This window comes from Nesoenas mayeri, assembly GCF_963082525.1.
Source record: "Nesoenas mayeri genome assembly, chromosome: 4".
NCBI classification, from domain to species: domain Eukaryota; kingdom Metazoa; phylum Chordata; class Aves; order Columbiformes; family Columbidae; genus Nesoenas; species Nesoenas mayeri.
The window spans coordinates 48,885,560-48,898,316 of NC_137540.1; the positions used below are offsets into that span (position 1 = coordinate 48,885,560).

Here is a 12,757-nt window from a genome sequence, read left to right on the forward strand (position 1 = left end):
AAGCCAGTGGGGCTGGCATCCTCCCTAGAGGTGTTCAGTGGCTTCAGGGAAGAAGGAAGTAAATCAGATTTTGAGGGCTGATAGGGTTTTGCCCAAGGTACAGATTTAGCAGAAGGGTCTTTGCAGCAGTGGGAGGTAAAGCTGTAGCAGTACAGAAAGGCTCAAGAGTATGAGAGTGGGTTTGGCAGCATCCATGAGTGCTTCACAAGTGGTGGGCACCAGAGGGCTGAGAATGTCAGCTAGCCAGCCTGTGTCTATTCCCAAGCATGTGGATATGTTGATGGGGGGGTGGCTGAGAGGACACAGGAGTGGGCTTAAGCTATGCTGTGGAGTGGCAGAGGGTGCTCGAGGCAATCAGCCTACATGGCTGTCTTGGACCTGAGAGGCCAGTCAGGCCAATGGTCGACTGCCCTTCCTGCCTTCAGTGGTGACCATGGCACAGACTGCGGAGAGCATCTGTCTCTCCCAAGGAAGCTTCTAGCACACTTTCTGCTTCTGATTTCTCCCACTCTTCTCTCACATTTCTAGACCAAAAGTGCCAGGTTTCGGCAAGGGAAGGAGAACTATGTTGGTGATGTCTCCACGGACCTGAAGCGACGGTTGGACAGCATCACGAGCAGCCAGAGCTCAGCAAGCTCTGGCTTTGTGGAGGAGAGGTCCCTGAGTGATGTGGAAGAGGAGGATGGTAGGTACATGTCTTCTTCTGTCTTTGGTGGGAGCTGATGAGGGACACAGGGGACTGTGTGATTTCCAAAGCTCCATCAAAACTATGTGCGGGGTATTTCATTGATAACCAAAGTTCCTGAGCTATGGATAAACTAGTTCAGCATCCCAAACCCCTCAGCCCAATCCCAGGTACTGTTCTCTCTGAAAAGGGTGCAGGTTTAGTGCACTGCCTTTTGGAGATTTGTCTGTTTAACATCACATTGTCTTCAGGGAAAATTGCAGAGGACAAACTCTGACGGCATTGCAGAGAGGGACATGCCAGGATGCTCAGTCAATTTCCTTAGTGTTTACCCAGAAGTTAAACATCATGAAAGGCCATCTACTTCACTGCTTATTAGCAGAGAGGTTGATTTGCCTTCCCTCTGTGCAGGTGATCCGTCAGGAACAGGAAACCTGAATTACCGCTCATTCAAAGCCTCCTCTGGATATACAAACCCTCTGCAGTGGCTTCACTGATGCATTTGCTGTGCTCTCCTTTGGCAGAGACAGTACAAAGTGCTTGGTGCTGCCAACATTTTTCAGGGACCACTGCTTTTAGCAAGTGGTGGGATCAGACTGATCAGGAGGGAGGCAGTAGCTCAACTGCCTGTACCTTGAGTTCTACCAAAAATCATTTAATGCAAAGAAAAACATTAATATGTTAACAGAGAGGATGATCCTGTGGTTTCAATTGCAATCATAATAGGTAATGTCAGGCATGCACTTTATGCATTTCCACACCATTTTGGTCCTTTTCAGACCTCTCTGGTGTAGCCGCTGACCCTCCGAGCTGGAATGTTGTAAGAGGTATGCAGATGTAAACCAGACCTTGAAATGAGGGTTTTAGCCACCAGTGTTGTAGTTAGTGGTGGATTTCTTCTTAAAATCAAGACAGGAGAAAAGTCATTGAGTTCTTTATTTCAGCAGGAACTAAATGCCTAGGTATCTTTGTTGGATACTTAAGTAAATTATTCCTCCAGGTCACTAGAGGATGAGGTTAGGCTTCTTCTACTCTAAATTACAGAGCTTGTTGCCAAATTCAAGTCTTTCTCCCCATGGCATATTCTTCCCCCACAAGGACTAGGTGGAGCCTCCCTCTCATCAGTTTCCAAATTCATCTGCTGAAACCACAGCAAGCCTTTCCTGTCCTAGGAACTTGTGATCGGAGTTTTGGTTGTTTTTCTTTTGGGATTGTTTCACAAATCTTTCCACTGGTGGGAACTCTGGAAATAAGCAAAGAGTCTCGGGGTATAACCCATCATCTCAAAGTTTATTTTACACAGGCCTGGTTTGGTGTAAAATGTGTTGTTAGTGATAATTATATAGCCAAAAAAGGGCTCAGTTTGCTCTTCCAGTTCAATGCAGCATAATGTTAAGATGGACGTTTACCCAAGAAGCAGTTATAGGTGAAATCGGTGACAAAGGGCAAGTTTGACTGTCGTCTGATTCTTTGCAGCTGGTTCTGAAGACCTTTGCAAGAACCCTTTGACCATGGAGGACCTCATCTGTTATAGCTTCCAGGTGGCAAGAGGAATGGAGTTCTTGGCTTCACGCAAAGTAAGGAACTTCTCAGGAAGAGTGGCATGTTATTTATTTGACTGTAGGAAATAGCACTGCAGGTCTATAGAAGGAAATGGCACGTTCATCATTGGACTAGCAGTCAGCCGCAACATTTTTTTTTTCCCTAAGACATATCTGAATCATTAATACTACAGAACAAAACAGCCCATGCATTTATTGACAGAAATGTTGGTGATCTGTATAAGGTTTATGGGTCACTGATTCATAGAAGAATGATTAAGTAGTTGGAGGGAGGGAGCTGATTGATGAGGGCAATTAAAAGAATTAGAGACAAATCCCTAAACTAGAGTAAAGGGGTTTGCCCTGAGGAAGTTGCCTGTAACTTGTGCAGCGGGATTGGAAGAGCAGTGTGAATAAAGACGATGCTCACATATGAAACTTTGTAGATGACTCATTGGAGAGTCTCTTGCCAAAGACACCTTAGCAGTCAATAGCACCTCACCAGCATTTTGGACTTCTAGAGGTCCTTTTCTGTGGTTTGATACTAAATATATATAGTGCATGTTTCAAAGGATGTAAATTCCAGCAACAGGGGGGAATTGCCTGCAGTTGTACAGAAACAAAAAGTACTTAGAAATGGGAAATGGAAATAGAATCAGGGAATATAACACTTCTCTAGGGTGCAAGCTAGGTGTTCAAGAGCAGACCTTAGAGTATTTTCTGAAAACATGTATGTGTCTACACTTTGTACATCCTGATTGATGTGTATATATAAAAGGGTATCTTTCCAGGATCTGTATTTCAAGGCCATACTAGAAGCAAATCTACAAGTACTTTCAGAAGCTGGCTTTTTTACTTCAAGCTATTGAGGCTTGAGTTTTGAAGTCTTTAGGTTGTTGGCTAAACTGTCATTCTATATAGGTAAAGGCATGGACTTTTCTGTCTGTAGTCAAGATTAGTTTGTGTTGGAATCAAATCAGCATATGTTTTTCACAGATAGAGAGGAGTACACAGATTTGAGTGAACCTAAGTAAATCTAAAGGTAACCAGATCTGAACTTGTTTTGTGTCAGCTTCTTAGGATAATTAATTAGCTAACTTCAAAGGCCCACACTACATAGTGGATAAACAAATGTATGTTTGTACTTGGGAACACAAGTCTCCCTGAGCCAAATCAGTTGCGACCATCAAAAAAGCACTTAAAATCAGTAACTGTTGATGCTGAGGTTTCTTTTTCTTAAAAGGTTTTAAGAATTATCTGGCCTTTGAGGGTAGGAGAGCACATATGTGAAAGAGATCAGTCCCGTGGACAGAGCTGTGGTGACAGGCAGAGTATGAAGTTGTTTACTTCTCTTTGCAGTGCATCCACAGGGACCTGGCTGCTCGTAATATCCTCTTGTCAGACAATAACGTCGTCAAAATCTGTGATTTTGGCTTGGCTCGAGACATCTACAAAGACCCAGATTACGTCAGGAAAGGAGATGTAAGTTTCAGATTCTCTGTTTGAGAATTAATAAAAGTCAGGACTTTTTTTTTTTTTTTTTACCTAAAGTGGGTTTATGGAAACTCAGTGTTTTGTTAAACTGTGATACTTTTTTGTTTATGAAAATGCTTTCAGGCCAGACTACCTCTAAAATGGATGGCACCAGAAACCATTTTTGATAGAGTATATACCATTCAGAGTGATGTATGGTCCTTTGGAGTTCTGCTGTGGGAAATATTTTCATTAGGTAAGTAATTTTAGTTTTACTGAGCCATCTTAAAATTTAAACAACAGAATGTGAAGAAAATGGTCAAAGTGTGCTTGGATCCTCTTTAGCATTTTTTTTTCCACTTCTTGAAAATTTCCTGTTTATTTTCTCCATCAAAATAAAATACTGACATTTCCTTAAAAATGCAAATGTAAGAACATGGACTTGAAATGCTTCTTCATCCAATTCAGTTATGTGATTATGTGCCTCATTTACCCAATCAGTTGCTCTTGCCATCATAAATATAAATTGTTTGCACATCCAAATATATTGAATTACTTTATTAACTCAGGCCATAGTGAATTATTTGTTTGAAAATTAATCCCAAAATTTAGGAGTCTAATGCATTAAAATTACTGTTGTTCTCATTTTAGGCGCATCGCCGTACCCTGGAGTGAAAATTGATGAGGAATTTTGCAGAAGACTGAAAGAAGGAACGAGAATGAGAGCACCAGACTATACAACACCAGAAATGTGAGAAACTGTTCTTCCAGCTGCCCATGTTTACCCCACAATAATAGCAGGTGCTCGAGCAAGCAATAGGTGCTGTATTCTTCATGTTGGTATTTTAATGGGCTTTGTCCTTCTAGGTACCAAACAATGCTGGATTGCTGGCATGGAGACCCTAAGCAGAGACCAACTTTTTCAGAGCTGGTAGATCACCTGGGGAATCTACTGCAAGCCAACGTCTGTCAGGTACAAGAAATGTATTTTCTGGTTGCTAAAACCACCAGCTGAACCCTTCCTGTCCTGCCAGCCACTGCAAAGTCTCATAGTCAGGGACGATCCACTGGAGCTGTCAGGAAACTTCTTGCACCGTTCTTCTTACTAACAAGGAGTTGAGGCAACTTGCAGAGAAGAATGACTTGATGAGGACAAGACTGGACAAGTCTGTTGTGGTAACCCAAAGGCATCTGGCCTTACCATCAAGGGCTTCCTATGACACCACCGCTGTGGTTTTTTAGCTGTCTTACTGAGGAGCTGTTGGCACAGGCTCAGTTCCCTGCTCTCCTGGTGATTCCTCTGCCTACTGCAGAGGCATCTGGGCAGGTAGCACCTCTTGATCTTACAGTGCCAAAGATGGCTATCTTACTGTATGTAAGGATGTGGGATGCAATGCTTGTAATGACTGTTCTAGGAAACAAGGATTACAGGCATTTCGCTGCCTGCCAGAAGCTCCGTGCATGTAAGACTTGTGCTGTGTACAGGTGTTGTGGTATCAGAGCCCACCGCATCAATAGGGGTACATGGGTCTCCCTCCCAGGTTCTTCCTCTTGTGGCTCCCTCTACATGTAGCCTGGAAGTGGACAAGACCAGGGCAATAGATGTGAGCACTCTGGATGAAGGAAGCTGGATTTGGCCACATGCTCTCCTATTATATGAGTTGTCCCTTTCTGGCCTATTGTTAAGGATGCAAATTACCTGCCTTTCCAAACTATTGTGTGTTCTGTGCAAACCAAAACTCAGCATAGTGTTTCTTCATTTCCCTAAAGAGCAGCTGGAATCTCATGTATTAATCACAGAATCATAGACTGGCTGAAGTTGGAAGGGACCTCTGGAGGTCATCTGGTCCTACATCCTGCTCAAGGAGGACCACCAGGACCATCAGTTGTCCAGGACCATATCCAGACAGCTTTTGGATATCTCCAAGTATGGAGACTCCATGACCTTTCTGGGAAACCTGTGCCAGTGCTTGGTCACTGTTCAGGAACAGTAAAAAAGTGTTTCTTTTTGTGTCCAGAACATATTTTGTGTAGAGTTGCCCATAACCTAATATGGTTGGATTTCTAATGATTTAGACCCTCTTGTCATGAACTGTAGTGTACTCTGACTATAAAAGACAAATGTTATTTACTGTCTGATAACTAATAGCTAATTGTGCATGTGTCATGTTGTAAATCAAAAGGGATAGATGGAAAAAAATAGAGAAAAGGTGGAATCTAATAAAGGATTTCTTGTGGGACTATAAATAGGTATGCAGTACTGAAGGATGGATAATCTATTTTACTCTTTAGAGAAGAAACGTAAACAAGTGGAAGTAGTTTTTCAAAATTATATCCTTGTTATTCACATTAAATTAGAGGCCAAACTATTGATCAAAAAAAATTTTTGCCATCTCCATTTCATTATTTTTTTCATTTGTTTCTTAATTTAGTCTTTCTGTTTAATATGCTGTAGTCTAATCCAGTCTCAGTTTAAAGTAATTTTTTCCTTGGGTTCATGTTTTTTGTGTCATTTGGATTCAAACATTTCTAAAAACTATGTATTTATTTCAATGACATCAAGAAAAAGTTTAATTTCTATATTATGTTACAGTATGTCATAAAATTTTGAAATTTTTATTTAAAACTACTTTGCAATGGTTCTTATTAAGTTTCCTTCTTTTAATGTAGCTGCTCCTGTAAATGTGGTATAATGTTCATACTTCAAAAAAGCAACCAAGGTAGCACTGTTGGACTGATGCTTTCTCCATGTATGTGTGTATAGCTGTTTATGTTTGTCTGTCTTTAGCAAATTTAATTTTTGTATTTTTTTTTGCTGCATTCTACAGGATGGTAAAGACTACGTTGTCCTTCCTTTGTCAGTATCGCTGAATATGGAAGAGGATTCGGGTCTCTCTCTCCCAACTTCACCTGCTTCCTGTAGGGAGGAAGAGGAAGTCTGTGATCCTAAATTCCATTATGACAACACAGCAGGAATTAGGTATTTTATATGGTGGACATCCTACTGGGGCCTCTGGTCAGGTTTTGTTCATGCTGGGGGCAGGGAAAATGAAAGGAAGAGACTTCAGCTGCCTGATCCACATTTAACCTCCTCCATAGGAATAAGAAAGAATATGTAGAGTTTTTATAGGCAAAAACTAGTTTCCTACCTCCCCAAATGGTAGGGATTTTTTTTTTTTCCCTATTCATTCAAGATTGGGTATTCTCATTAAAAAAACCCCACAGGAATATTTGTTATTTAGTTCTTAAGAACCAGAACAAATACAAAGTCTTACTGATCCAATTCAGTTGTCTTCACACTCTTGTATTGCAGGTCCCTAAAATATTAATGGTAATAGATCCATCATTAATAACCTTTTTTGCATTTCCTCTCCTAAATTGAAATGCTGGTAAACAGGTCATGAATTGATAGCCAAAGGGAATGCCACTTAAATAGTGTTGTCATTGTTTTTTGTCCACTGCAGGCTCCTGGGCATCCATGATAGACCAACAGTGGTAGATGCTGTTAGGTGTCATGATAGAGGTGACTTCCCCAGGAAGGAGATTGTACTAATGCATTTAAGCAGGGCTTATGTTAGATATTGTGAGGACCTCATGCATGGGATTTAAGGGAGATATTTTATTATTCAGTGCTGCCTAAGATCAAATTCAGCCACTTAGATGCTGGGAGCCCCAGGGTGCTTCCTGCAGTCTCAGAAGACAGCCAAGGATAGGAAATGGATCCAACCATCAGAGCAGGGATGGACTCTGCTGGCAGTTTTCACATGGTTTCCACAAAGTGAAGTCCTCTCCCTCACTGCTTGTGTTAGATCTACCAAAGACAAACAATGTTCCAAATGATTTTGAGTACCGTGGTGGATCACGTTTTTATGTGGCCCTGGAAAAGACTAGTTAGGCACAGTGCATTTTGCATCTCAGTTGAACTTACAGTCCTAGAGTGGGACTCTCAACCCCATGTTTTAGTAGAAGGGCAGCCCAAAATATAAATACTTAAAAGGCACAAAAGAATGATTTAACACTGAAAACATCATGACTATTTCCACTTCTAATACCTCCTATATGGCTTTTGCCTGTCCCAACTTCCTGTTACCAACAGAAGTAAAACCCCTGCATCAACCTTTCGAAGAGACTTTGAATCTCTTTTGTCTTACAGTGTGACAGGGCTTGTGAGAAAGCACTTGTGGAAACCATGCTCAGAGAGCATGGAAAAGGGGGGAGCTCCAATCATGTTTTGGGGCTTCGTTCTTCTGTTCTGCTACCTGAAAATGATTTTGTGGGCATGGATCTTGCTATACATATAGTGGAGAACACTGATCTGTTCAGTAATGTCTTTTTCAATCTTCACAAAAGTATTGACTATGAGAAAGGGCTGATAAATACAATCTCTGAATCAAAGCTGGAGTATGAGAAGGAAGCACAGCGAAAACATAGAGAATATTAAAGAATATTTAGATTGCTTAGGTAACTTAAAATCAGCAGGACCTCCTAACATCTGCCATACTCAGCTTAGGCAACAGATATGCAATTTCTGAACCTGGAAATGTTGTCATTAAGAACAGTCACATGAGGCTAAAGAAGATTTAAGAAACTGTAAAGATAATGCCTTTTTTTAGAAAAAATAGAAATGTAGTAACCCTGAAATCAGGTTAACTTGAATCCTCAGAATGATCCTGGAATAAATGATCAGATAAATAATGGCAAATGCCTATAGGAGGAATAAAGTAACTAAAAATGGCCAGCATGAGTTTGCCAAGAAAAAAATCGTGTCAAACCAATCCAAATGCAAACATGTGTCAGGAAATGCTGTCAGGACATCAGCTGAGCTCTCACCGCCACCGGGCAGGAGTCAGACTCCACGTGTGGCCTCTCTTTGCCTGCACGCTATTTATTCCTGGTCCTAGTTGCACAGTAACTTGGCTTAAGCAGGAGGATCTCATGCATTGTAGCCTATGTGGAAAGGATAGACTGACTTGTGTGGGCTGAGCAGAAGTGGGACTCCCATACCTGGAAGGCTGTTTAGATCAAGAGGCTGGGATTCCTGGTCCTCAACACCCTAATTACTGTAGTCCTGTCCAGGCAGTTGTGTGCCTGTGTGCACAAAGAAATGCAAGCGCAGGGGGAGCTTTCAGACTAGGAGGCCAAGTTGTGGAATGAACTTCTCAGCATTCATGGTCAGATAGTCCAGGAGGGTAAAGGGACTAGATACTTTTTGTCCATTAGATACTTTTGGTCCTGGCAGGGTTGGATGGGGAGTAGAATAGATACCATTGGAGAATAACAGCAACAGAAGACATGGTTGCTACAGAGATCTTGAAAGAACTGTTTTTGTTAAGTCTAGGAGGATAAAATAGAGAGGGAAGATAGTAACATCTTTTAGTATATGAAAAGTTACTCAAAAGAGGATGTTAGTTGATTATTCTTCGTACTCAGCAGTCAGGCAAATTTTATTTGCAGCAAACACTCGGGTTTAATATTTGAAAAACATTCTAGAGTGTCATTGAGCACCCAAGCAGGCTACACAGGGAACCTGTAAAATCCCCGCCAGTTTAAAGAAATGTCTGTTGGAGATAGGCAGGACTCAGCATAGCCGGACTCAAAGCTGGGAAATGGGATGAACGACACTCTTAATTGCCTGTAGCTTTGTGCTTCAGGTGGATGCAGGCTTCTCTTCTAACTCCATGGATTTCTCTTCATTAGCTGTTAGGAACATAAATTTGTCCTGTTTAACTGGGACAACATCCATTTTATTCCATATCCACATAGACAGAAAGCTGTGGGTAGCTGTTTTGTTTGCTGTATTAGTATCTCCGTGAAAGTAAACTTTATTTTCTTGTCCAATATTTTTTATGGATGTCGTCCTGACCAGAGGGCTTCTTTTGGAGAAGTGCCTTCAAGAGAGATGTATCACTCCCTGTCCCGATCCCCGTGGTTTCAGGGCCGCAGTCTGCTGAGTCTGCTGTTGTTGTCCTGGCTCCAGCCAGGGGTCTCAGAAGTGCAGTCCAAAGGAAGAGACACATGTCTGTGCTCCAGGCTCCTCTGTTTATTATACTTCTAAGCAAAGCTTGCAGGAAGCAAAAGCCTCCAGTGTAACTGAGGAAAGGAGCTGTTTTCTCAAAGCCATGTCTTAGAATTTGCTCTGAGATCAATGTTGTCAGGAGCAGAAGGTCAGAAACATGCCACTTTCTAGGCTGTACATCCTTTTCAATAAATGGATATTTTGAGGTTTGCATAATATGTTTTGACAAAAGGATTAACTTCTCTGTAGAGATGAAAGGATTCTGACACCATTGTGCTGTTTGCAGCCAAGTTGCGCATAGTGGACACAAAACTTATTTTGTTTTCTTTTCTTTTCAGTCAGTACCGACAAGGTAGCAAAAGAAAAAGCCGCCCTGTGAGTGTGAAAACATTTGAAGATGTCCCATTGGTAACCACTGTAAAAGTTGTTCAGGAGGTGAGTTTGCCTGTTGTTTGTATGTCTTTTCCTTTTGTTGATGTCTTTTTTTCCTGTGTTTTTGTGTTTGTTTGTTTGTTGTTTTTTTTTAATGTCTTTCAATGTAATACATTTCTAACACTTTTTCAGGAAAACCAGACAGATAGTGGGATGGTTCTTGCATCTGAAGAGCTGAAGACATTGGAAGAGAGTGATAAACAAGTGAAAATACCCTTTAGGTAAGGCTCAGGCTGCACATAGGACTGAATATGACCTTTCACTTGCAGCATGTCAGAAGACTGATTAGTTAGGAAAATTTTTTATACCACAAAATCTTTTTTTACTGTATTTTTAAAAACACAAATAATAATTGTGCGCTGTATGCCTGGCCATCTGCATTTGGTACCAGCAGAGGAAAGGCTGGAAGTATCAGCCAGCACCACAGAAAGCACTTGCAGTTATCAGCTGTGAAAGCATCAGTCACCTCTTGAAGAAACTGAGCTGATGTACACAATTGAGCATATTTGTGGTAAAGGCTTGTCTTCAATGACAAAGCTCTTTTTTTTTCTTCTTTTTTTTTCTTTTTTTTTCTTTTTTTTTTTTCTCTTTTATAAAGCTGACTCTTGGGTTTTCAGGATGTATCTGGGTGTGTTTTCAGAGCATTGTACAGGGGTTTCATTGTGCGGCTTGCAGGAAGAACAGTGCCACTCATGGAGCTGAAACCTCATGTATGCTCTCCAAGAGCTTTTCAGTTTTTTATTCCAGAACAACCTGAGTGCAAATAAAAGTATACAGCTGTTATGATGGCACCACAGCTGAAATGTGTGAAGCTGCTCAAAGTTTTCTCTCCATTTAATCTGCAGTTACAATCTAACTCCTTATACCATCATAAAATTAAAAATGTTTTTAAAGCTTCAGTGAAGCTAGGGTGTATAATCAAATGCTTGTTTAACAAGGCTTGAAGCCAGTTTTGCTAAGTGCACCGTTTTGCTTTGGTTGTTGCTGTGATGGGAAGCAGCTGTTGGCAGGCATCGCTCACCTGCCCTCCAGAAGACAATCTCCACAGCGCTCTCAGTACCGTTTCTGCTTATTTTTCACAGCACACTGGTGCCCAGCAAGAGTAACGAGTCCGTCATGTCCGAAACCTCCAACCAGACAAGTGGGTACCAGTCGGGGTACCACTCGGATGACATGGACACCACTGTCTACTCCAGCGAGGAGACTGAACTCTTGTGTGCCCGGGAGGCTTCGCCCCTGCCCTGCCGTGCTCACGGAATTGCCTACGAGGGCCCTGCGCCGCTCCCATCCCCACCGCTCTAGGGCAAAGCTGGTGGTGCCGGGTCCCCTGGGATGTGCCTTCCTGGCTGGTGGTATTCAGGTTTGATGTATAGAAGGACGGCGTCTGTCAGACTAAGAAAAGACATTTATTTTTCTTGAAGAGGATGCAGAAGCATCTGGCAGCAAAACAGCTCTGTGCCAGGCTGTGAGGTGCTTTCCTCGAGAGATGCTGGCAGCTGAGGCTGCAAAGCCCTGGTTCCAGTATGTGGGGGCTGTGCTGACCCAATGGCAGAGGCAGTGTGGTGGCCTTTTGGACCTTGGTGACACGCTGAGTGCCTGCTTGATGCAGGCAGCGGCACAGCATTCAGATTGACTGTTTCTACTTGTACGAAATAACGGCACAGCCCTGGGTTTTGGTTTTTTTTGTTGGTTTTGGTTTGGTTTTTTTTTTTTACCCTTTGTGGCTGGACTCCAGGAAGGAAACAGCACGGCACTGGCTTCTTGTTTCTCAGAGTTATCCCTTGCTTGCACCTCCACAAACAAAAAAAGGAACCTCCAGCTCAAGGCTCTGGCACTCACCGACAGCCTGAGGCTAAACATAGGCTGGGCTAAATATAGGCGGGGGCAATGGTCTCTGTCCTTGACAGAGAAAAAAAAGTTGCTGTACCAGACCTCATGAGCTGCATTTCCTTGGAAGACTTGCCTGCTGAGGTTAGTTAGCAGGGAGGAGGCAGAGCACCATGCCAAGTGATGGGACAGGGGTGCTGGGGACATGCTTCACCTCTGGCAATGGCTCTGTCCCCTGGTCCTCACTGGCACCCTTGACTCATGCCAGGTGCCTATCTGCTTCTGAGCTAGCCTGAAATGATTGCAGGAAATAGTCCCCCTGAATCACCACCGGGGCAGCCTCTACAAGAGGTAGAAAAGGCGATGTAACCTACTTTAGGACCATACAATGCCCTGTGGTCCTGATGGGGAATCCTAACAGGGCCCCACCTTCTCATCTCATCCCTCCGCCCTCAGATGCAGGTTGGACTCTTTCACTTTGCAAACTCAAAGTCTCTTTGCAATGGCAGAGATCTTGGTTCCTGTAGTCTTGGGAATCTGTGACTGGTTTCATGGCAGCTCCAATCTTCTCTGAGTAATGAGATTGTGCCTAATTGTTGGACAACTTCTTACCTGTGCTCTTGTAGTCCCAGAGCTCTATTGGTAGACACAATGCAGGCTACAAGATTTTGAAATGTAAAGCTATTTCTACTGAGTTCTTTTTTGTATTTTTATATATATATATATATTTTTTGTTTGTACTTACTATAATGTCAAAGGCTGGGAACCATGAATATAAGGCAT

General features: G+C 42.4%; 1 protein-coding gene across 1 annotated transcript in view; it reads left to right on the top strand.

Annotated features, from left to right (window-relative positions):
- The window catches only part of KDR (kinase insert domain receptor), a gene marked incomplete at both ends in the record, with an annotated part of 30,585 nt that extends 19,136 nt beyond the window's left edge, over nt 1-11,449 (top strand). The window contains 10 exons of the mRNA XM_080344387.1: nt 529-685; nt 2,162-2,262; nt 3,586-3,708; nt 3,844-3,955; nt 4,351-4,450; nt 4,567-4,672; nt 6,528-6,679; nt 10,054-10,150; nt 10,280-10,368; nt 11,230-11,449. Of these exons, the coding sequence (XP_080200513.1) occupies nt 529-685; nt 2,162-2,262; nt 3,586-3,708; nt 3,844-3,955; nt 4,351-4,450; nt 4,567-4,672; nt 6,528-6,679; nt 10,054-10,150; nt 10,280-10,368; nt 11,230-11,449 (1,257 nt within the window). The remainder of the gene's footprint in view (nt 1-528; nt 686-2,161; nt 2,263-3,585; nt 3,709-3,843; nt 3,956-4,350; nt 4,451-4,566; nt 4,673-6,527; nt 6,680-10,053; nt 10,151-10,279; nt 10,369-11,229) is intronic.
- Nucleotides 11,450-12,757: the final 1,308 nt, after the last annotated feature.